Source organism: Heptranchias perlo, chromosome 16, assembly GCF_035084215.1.
Source record: "Heptranchias perlo isolate sHepPer1 chromosome 16, sHepPer1.hap1, whole genome shotgun sequence".
In the NCBI taxonomy this organism is placed as follows: Eukaryota; Metazoa; Chordata; class Chondrichthyes; order Hexanchiformes; family Hexanchidae; genus Heptranchias; species Heptranchias perlo.
In genome coordinates, this window is record NC_090340.1 from 10,961,477 (window position 1) to 10,971,050 (window position 9,574).

Genomic DNA, 9,574 nt, shown 5'->3' on the forward strand with positions numbered 1-9,574 from the left:
GTCGAAGAAGCTTTGGCGAGTTGCTGCAGTGCATCGTGTAGATGGTACACACTGCAGCCACAGTGAGCCAGTGGTGGAGGGAGTGAATGTTTAATGTGGTGGATGGGGTGCCGATCAAGTGGACTGCTTTGTCCTGGATTAGCTTGGTTAGCTTTTGTATCTCTGAACCACTCCGGCTAAAAAGTAACTCAGCACAGGCCAGAAATCATGGTCTCCATGGCCCAATACAAGTCATTGTGATTCACTGTAAGCCTGTTTGTTGTTCAATAAAGTTTTTCTTACCAAAAATAAGTTTAACAGATCAACAGATTATCTCAAAAAAAATGTTTCGGGCAACTTTATCTTTAGTATGTTTCAGACATGCAACAGTTACTGAAATATCTCATCTCTGTTCCACATTAAATATCATATCCTAAAGAAATGAGCAGATAATCTAAAACAATCTACAGTGGCAGAGAATTGGCAAGGCAGTAATTCAATGCAGAGTTCAAATAGTATCATCAATCCTCACAGTGGACCTTTCTCGGTGACAGGAGCACAGAGAGATTGAATTATTGCTTATGATGGCTGTTGCTGAGATTACTATTTATTGTAATATAGAATCTATACCCTTTAATAGAAGTGTCCTGCTTTTTTTAAAAAAAACGTAATGTTGTGGGCCTGGCAAGCATTGAAGAAGCTGTAGGATATCATAGAAAACATAATAAAAGCTCCTCTGTTAGCTCAGTGATCGAATGCCCAGCCCGATTTGGGCACAAAACCAGTAAAGATCCTGATTCAATCCTTGCTCTGTGCCGAGTTCCCTCATCTCAATGCAGGCAGCAGTTAAGATGCTACAACACAAGTCCTAAACACCCATTCCCTCCATCACTGGCGCACAGTGGCTGCAGTGTGTACCATCCACAGGATGCACTGCAGCAACTCGCCAAGGCTTCTTCGGCAGCACCTCCCTTGAAAGAGAAGGGCAGCAGGTACATGGGAACACCACCAACTCCAAATTCCCCTCCAACTCATACGCCGTCCTGACTTGGAAATATATCGCCGTTCCCTCATTGTCGCTGGGTCAAAATCCTGGAACTCCCTTCCTAACAGCACTGTGGGAGAACCTTCACCACACAGACTGCAGCGGTTCAAGGCGGCGGCTCACCACCACCTTCTCAAAGGCAATTAGGGATGGGCAATAAATGCCGGCCTTCCTAAACAATACCCACATCCCATGAATGAATTTTAAAAAAAAAAATCAAGATGGCCAATGTGGGAAGTGGAAAAACTCACATTGGTGTAGTAGGGGGGGCTCTTCTCAGAGTATGGTTAACACCCATCATTGGGGAAGTGTAAAGGAGGCTTTACTCGGCATCTAACCGAGCTACACCTGCTCTGGGACTGCTTGATGCACCGAGTGCACAAAACTCTCCAAAAAATTCAACTCATAGTAAAGCATCGTCAGAACTGGAAGGCAACCATCATCCCTTTTGTCATTTAATCACTCCTGCACTCCACCCTATCACAGACCTTCCCTTTTGTTCTTTCCCCCCTTTCCCTGGCTCTGTACTTGCTTAAAAACAAACTCTTAACATCTTCCAGTTCTGACAAAAGCTCTTCGACCTGAAACGTTAACTCTGTATCTTTGTCCACAAATGCTGCCTCACTTACTGAGCTTCTCCAGCATTTTATGTTTTTATCCCATAATAATATACTTTCATGTGTCTTATCTGGCGCCTTATGTTGTAATGTCTCAAAATTAATTACTTCTGAAGTATAAAGGCTGTTATTAAGTAAGCAAATCTGGCATCCATTCTGCATCAACAGAATCCAGCAAACAGCAAGGAGATGAATGAGTTGCTAATCTGCTTTTGGTGGGGTTGGGTGAGGGAGGACTGTTGCCCCAGGACACCAGGAGAAGTCCCTGCTATACTGTGGGGCCTTCAGCAATGATCTGAACCACTGGTAGTGGGGGCATCTCAGTTAAGGCTGACAGGGCCAATTCCCCGATCGTACGCTCCTGGCGTGGAGTGGCACTTAGAAGGGGCACTGTATCTGGAAATCACAGACCCAAAACCCAGGACTTTCTCGCCATTGAAATTAATGATGAACAATGCAGGGCTGCAGACCTGCGATTTCTTGTCCAGTGCTCCTTTTCCTCTGTTTACTGGGAGAGCTCGATCCGCGGTGGGGGGGGCGGGGGGGGGGGGGGGGGGGGGGGGAGGAGGAGGGAAAAGAGGGGAAGAATCAGCCCTAACATCTCATCCAAAAAACAGCATCTACGACAATATGGCGTTCCCTCAGTACTGTACTGGAGTGCCAGCCGAGATAATGAGCTCAAACCTCGGTGTAAGGCCCCAAAACTCAGCTTGGCTCAGTGTTAGCACTGTAATCCAAGCTGGCATTTCAGTGGAGTTCTGAGGGGAGCGCTGCACTGTTTGTAGGAGGTGTTAAACCAAGGCTCTGTTTGCCCATTCAGGTGGAAGTAAAAGGTCCAGGATACTATTTGACGAGCAGAATAGTTCTCCCAGTGCCATTTAAATGCAAATTCGATCTTTACTATCTTGCATTTATACAACAACTTTAACTTAAGAAAAACATCCCAAGGCCCTTCACAGAGGTGTAACCAACAACCAAAGGAGGATGGGTCACCAAAAGCTCAGTAAGAGACGTGGGTTCTAAATCAGGAGAGGGAGATGCATCGACACAGGGGTTTAGGGAGGGAATTCCATAGCATAGGGTTTAAGCTGAAGTAGACACGGCCGTCAATGGTGGTGTGAAGGGAAACAGGTTGAGGGGGGGGGGGGTGCACAAGAGGCCAGAATTGGAGCAATGGAGAGTTTGGGAGGGGGGGCGAGGAGTGTAGGGCTGGAGGAGGCTTGAGAGATAGGAAGAGGCAAGATTATGAAGGGATTTAAGCACAATTACAAGAATTTTAAATTGGAGGCATTGGGAGGTCAGGGGCTAATGTCGGTTAGCAAGGACGGGGTAATGCATGAGCAGGTCTTAGTGTGGGATGGGATAAGGGCAACAGAGTTTTGGATGAGCTGAAGTTCACGGAGGGTGGGAGACTAGTCAGGAGGGCACTGAAATAGTGCCAAAGGTGAAAGTGTTACCATCAGAGACTCAGAGCCAATCTAGTGGCATTCTTTTAATCCAGGATATATATTTGGCACCTGAGGCCCGTGGAACTGTGCCCCAGTGAGAGTTAATGCCACCACGGGAGGGATGGGAGAAAGGTGGCAAGAAAAAGGAGGGACAATAAAGGAGAAATACAAGAGGATTGGGGAGGGAAAGAGCATCAGAAAGGACATTCAGTGCTCAAATAGTTAAATGGTGAATTTGCTTTGCAATTTTCAGCAGGAAACAAACAATTGTCCACTTAAGTCACAGCCCCAGCTGATGGTTAAACTTCTGCTAACCTCTTGTTCAGAGTTATTTGTGACATCCAGCGGATGAGTCAAGCCTCTCTTCCTAGTGACAGAACCAGTTTCCGCAAGAGCACGTTCTCCGAAACCCCCAACATCCTTCTCTGGGACAGTGAATGGTACATCTATAAACCACAGTCAACCTTCTCCAGGACAGTGAATGGTACGTCTATAAACCACAGTCAACCTTCTCCGGGACTGTGAATGGTACATCTATAAACCACAGTCAACCTTCTCCAGGACAGTGAATGGTACGTCTATAAACCACAGTCAACCTTCTCCGGGACTGTGAATGGTACATCTATAAACCACAGTCAACCTTCTCCAGGACAGTGAATGGTACATCTATAAACCACAGTCAACCTTCTCCAGGACAGTGAATGGTACGTCTATAAACCACAGTCAACCTTCTCCGGGACTGTGAATGGTACATCTATAAACCACAGTCAACCTTCTCTGGGACTGTGAATGGTACATCTATAAACCACAGTCAACCTTCTCCAGGACTGTGAATGGTACATCTATAAACCACAGTCAACCTTCTCCGGGACTGTGAATGGTACATCTATAAACCACAGTCAGCCTCTGGACCGTGAATGGTACAGTTATAAACCACAGGCAACCTCCGGAACAATGAATGGTACAGCTATAAACCATTGTTATCCCTCTCCATGATTGTGCATGGTACAGTTATAAAGCAGTGCTAACCTCATTTAGATCAGTTTTTAGCTACCAAATAAACTATTGCCAAAATAAAAACAATTTTTTCTTTGTTCGTTGGATGTGGGCAACTGCAGTTATTGCCCACCCCAAGCTGCCCCGAGAAGGTGGCTGTGGGCCTTCTGCTTGAACCATTGCAGTCCGTGTGGTGAAGTTGCTCCCACAATGCTGTGAGGTAGGAAGTGCCAGGACTTTGACCCAGTGACGGTGAAAGAACAGTGATATATATCCAAGTCAGTATAGTGTGCAACTTGGAGGGGAACCTGGAGGTGATGGAATTCCCATGACATTGCTACTCTTGTCCTTCTCAGTGGATGACGACTCGGGGGAGGGAGGTGTTGTTGAAGTAACCGTGGTAACATGCTGCAGTGCATCCTCACTAAAATCCTAAATTAAAATGTGTGTCAGATTCCTTTAAATGGACACAATCTTTATGAGAAATTATTAAACACTATCCAAACATTTTTTTTAAACAGAGACAATGTTCCTTTAAATGGGAGAAATCCCAATGTGTGCACACCACTGCTTCTTTGATATTTACAACATTTACCCCAAACTAGGTAAGAAATCACTAGTTTTCATGGGTGTTGGGTATAAATTGGGATTATTTAGTGTATTAGTACCAATTAGATCATCGGAATTGATCACATTTCAGTCAATAAACTTTAATGCTGTGCCAAAACACTTCCTGTTTGACTCTTAATTCATTATCCCCTCAAATTAATCCCATCGATATCACCTCCAGTAAAAGACCAGTACCCACCAGTACTGCACCCTAGTGTTATAGTGACAGCCCTGCCCCCACCACTACTGCACCCTAGTGTTATAGTGACAGCCCTGCCCCCACCACTACTGCACCCTAGTGTTATAGTGACAGCCCTACCCCCACCAGTACTGCCCCCTGTTATACACTGACAGCCCTACCCCCACCAGTACTGCACCGTTATACACTGACAGCCCTGCCCCCACCAGTACTGCCCCCTGTTATACACTGACAGCCCTGCCCCCACCAGTACTGCCCCCTGTTATACAGTGACAGCCCTACCCCCACCAGTACTGCCCCCTGTTATACAGTGACAGCCCTGCCCCCACCAGTACTGCACCCTGTTATACACTGACAGCCCTACCCCCACCAGTACTGCACCCTGTTATACAGTGACAGCCCTACCCCCACCAGTACTGCCCCCTGTTATACAGTGACAGCCCTACCCCCACCAGTACTGCACCCTGTTATACAGTGACAGCCCTGCCCCCACCAGTACTGCACCCTGTTATACAGTGACAGCCCTGCCCCCACCAGTACTGCACCCTGTTATACACTGACAGCCCTACCCCCACCAGTACTGCACCCTGTTATACACTGACAGCCCTACCCCCACCAGTACTGCCCCCTGTTATACAGTGACAGCCCTACCCCCACCAGTACTGCCCCCTGTTATACAGTGACAGCCCTACCCCCACCAGTACTGCCCCCTGTTATACAGTGACAGCCCTACCCCCACCAGTACTGCCCCCTGTTATACACTGACAGCCCTACCCCCACCAGTACTGCCCCCTGTTATACAGTGACAGCCCTACCCCCACCAGTACTGCCCCCTGTTATACAGTGACAGCCCTGCCCCCACCAGTACTGCCCCCTGTTATACACTGACAGCCCTACCCCCACCAGTACTGCCCCCTGTTATACAGTGACAGCCCTACCCCCACCAGTACTGCCCCCTGTTATACACTGACAGCCCTACCCCCACCAGTACTGCCCCCTGTTATACAGTGACAGCCCTGCCCCCACCACTACTGCCCCCTGTTATACAGTGACAGCCCTGTACCTCAGTGTTATACAGTAACAGACCTGTACCCTCGTATTATACAGAGATAGACCTGTACCCATCAGTACTACACCCTAGTCAATAGTCTCCAGACAAACCAAAGACCGGAAGGGCAGAATCTATAATCCTTCAGTTCAGGAACACATGTTGTGTAAATATCACAAGCCCATCAGTTCAGCACTTTAGTGAAATCCCAGTGACAACTCTGCTATTCTGTAAATACAGCACAGTCTGATACGCCACACAGTAAAAGACTGAACGGTCACTTAGCAACAAAAATACCCTCGCAGGGCTGGAAAGGATAATTTTTTTTTGTTAATTCCACAATCCTGTCATCAGTCCCAAGAGGCTGCCTTGACAGAAATATAGGGCACGGTTGCCTTGGAGCAGAAGAACCAGCAAGTGTGTGCCAAGGTCAGTTTAAAGGGTAGAGTTCCCCGCCAGGCATTTGCCTTAAAAATACTGGTAGAACAGGGGAAATCAGATAAAGTAGAGACTTCTCTTTTTGATATTTAAGTTACTGGCAACAGTGATTTAATCACATCACCAGGTAAAGAGTGTAATTACAAAATATAACCAGTTAAAAAAAAAAGTGCAATCCAAAAATGCACATAACTACCAAATATTTGGTGGGCTTCCAAGAGAAAGTAATTTTGAACCGTATTTTTTCTGTAAATAAAAAGGAAGACAAAAATATATTTTGAGAAATGGTTAACATTCCCAAAGGTTAAATCCCGTTGAAATCAGGGGGAGGGGGCCATTTTGCAGTCACTTCAATGTCTATTGAGTTATTTTATATTTTTAACAGCCATGTAAAGCGATTTATAAACTTGTGTGGAGAAAGAGAGCTACTGAATCATCACCAGTCCGGCCCACAGCGACCTGGTATGTTCATTTTTAGTGAAATATCTCAGGTCAGTGACTGTGCGCCGATGTTCTCAAAGCTAGTTTTTTGTTTCTGGGGGAGGGGGAACTGGACGCTGAATTTTAACATCGCACCCCATAACAATTAATTTAAGGAATCTTACAACACCAGGTTATAATCCAACAAATTTATTTTAAAATCACAAGCTTTCGGAGACGAAGGGGGTAATCTCCGAAAGCTTGTGATTTTAAAATAAATTTGTTGGACTATAACCTGGTGTTGTAAGATTCCTTACATTTGTCCACCCCAGTCCATCACCGGCATCTCCACATCATAATTAATTTAGAAATTGAATGTTATGAATCGCTCTCAATGACACTTAATCGATTAATCGAAATGTTGATACATTAATAATCCCAAGTCAATCGTGCGGGTCAGTTTCAAATAATTAGGACACCCGCATAAAGGGACTTCTGTCCGACTGTAAATAAATGTCTATTCGTTAGTTTAATGGAAATAGTTCAATGAAAGTGACACGACAAACTGAAATTGACGACAAACTGAAATTGACAATCTCTCCCTCCATTTACTGTTTGTTTTAACGATGCTGCGTTATATTAAAGCCTCATCAGCCCGCATTCCCTCGCTCTTCCCTCCGCTTCCAGCTGCTGCTCACACACACACACAAAACAAGGGCACAATATTATTTCCCCTCCACCGGGCTCAATTTGCTGTTCCTTTCTTTCTCGGCGCTCACCGATCTTCGCTGCCCGCAAACCGGCAGCCGATCAAACGGCTCAACCCCTCGCTCCCTTGCACACACACACACACACACACACATATAATCAGAAGGAGCATCCACGATACAGTGGAATAAAACAAAAAAAATCCCCCTTCCAAAAATAAATCAATCGCCTATGTATCAGTGGACGTTTCAATAAGACATTGGAGTCCCTCAGTTCAGTGTTGCAATGCAAGACACGTTTTATTTACATTAAGCTACGATTTTTTTCGCATTTATTTAAATCACAGCTTGGGAGGAAATGGTCAGCCCAGTTCTCACGGGTGACAGCTTTAATTAAAGTGGCAAAAATCACTCAGGGTGACCGATTTAATGTATTTGTAGCCAATTTTGCAGCGAAGGATAAGGACCTCACTTAAACGTTCAAACCGAGCCATCCATCTCATGCCCACCCCCACCCCACTTGTGATCTTACCTTCATGTCATTGATGACAGCCTGGAAAAGCCCACCGAGAGCTCCGCATTCCTTATCTATCCCCGTCTCCATCTTTGCACATCCAAAAAATAAAACACCACGATTTCAATCCACTTTAGCGTGTATGTGGGGATGGGTTTGTCCCTTTTCCACGCGGTGCGATAGTAAAAAAAAAAGGTGACAACGATAATCTGCAAACCAAGCAGCTCTGCTCAATGGTCGGTCACGGGCACAGACGAGCGGGCTTGCGGCAGAGACTGGAAGTGGCGGGGAGGGAGGGAGGGGGGGGGTAGTTTACTCTGCGCGGAATCACTCCCCTCCTCTCGTCAGTTTCACTCCCCCCTCCCCCGTTTTACAAAAAAAAAACCACCCTCTCGTCAATTTCACGCGCGCCGAAGAAGGGGAGGAGAGCACACGGCAGGTTTTTTTTTTCAGTTTCACAACTCGATTAATCCCAAAGGCAGATGATGATTTTCCAAAGCCATGATTTCTCAACAGTAAAAATCAGGAGAGAGAGAGAGAAATCAAAGGAAGACGGGATGCAGAGAGCGTTCGGAATGAAAGAGATAGTTGAAAGACAAGAGGAGGGGGGGGGGATGTGTGGAGAGAAAGAAAAAGGAGGTAGAGAGAGAGAGAGAGAGGAGATAGTGTGGCTGTTGAGACTGGGAATGGGAGCTCCCTGCAGCACCGAACCCGCTCGATAGATACACACACACACACAGTGTTGCCAAAGGGATTTGCTGGGATGGAAGCGGCCGACAGACACAATGTAGCGAAATCCGCTGGACGGAACCCCGGCCGACTCGGTCTGTCGGAACTCCAGCCCCGCCCCCCGCCCAGCCCCGCCCACATTGGGAACGTGTCACATGGCCAAGGAAACACCGAGTTCATTGGCCATCAGAGAGGGAGCGAGATCAAGAGGGTATTGGGGTGGGGGGGCACACAACAATCTCTGCAACACGGGTGGATCATTGTAAGATGTGGTCCGCCACTAGCGACTGTTGTTCAAGGTTCAGGTCGTGGAAATATTGTATCGCACGTTAATTTCGTGCGACCTGTGTGGATTCATCTCAAACTAAACGAGAATGATGATCGGAAATTGCAGAAATCAACACTGAGAGAAATAATTAAAATGTATATGAACATGTACCCTCATAAATATATAGGTATATATACCCTCACATAAAAATTATAGCCTAACAAATTATACCCTAACAAATATATATGTACATGTACCCTCAGCTATATAGGCACGCGTACCCTCAAATAAATATATAGGGACACACGCCCTCAAATATATAGGTACATGAATCCTTACATAAATATATAGGTACATAAGGGCTAAATTAAAAAGCAGTACCTCAAAGGTAATAATCTCTGAATTATTACCTGAGCCACAAGCAAATTGGCACAGGGTAAATAAGATTAGAGAGTTAAATTCGTGGCTCAAAGATTGTTGTGGGAGAAATGGGTTTTGATTCATGGGGCACTGGCATCAGTACTGGGGAAAGTTGGAACTGTACCGTTGGGACGGGC

At 46.1% G+C, this 9,574-nt stretch overlaps 1 protein-coding gene across 7 annotated transcripts in view; it reads right to left on the reverse strand.

Annotated features, from left to right (window-relative positions):
- LOC137333486 (protein MTSS 2-like) overlaps nt 1-8,832 on the reverse strand; it is a 175,412-nt gene extending 166,580 nt beyond the window's left edge. For all 7 annotated transcript variants that reach the window (XM_067997652.1, XM_067997649.1, XM_067997647.1 and 4 more), the window contains exon 1: nt 8,039-8,832. In XM_067997652.1, coding sequence (XP_067853753.1) covers nt 8,039-8,110 — 72 coding nt within the window. In that variant the 5' untranslated portion in view covers nt 8,111-8,832. The remainder of the gene's footprint in view (nt 1-8,038) is intronic.
- Between the last annotated feature and the right edge of the window lie 742 nt (nt 8,833-9,574).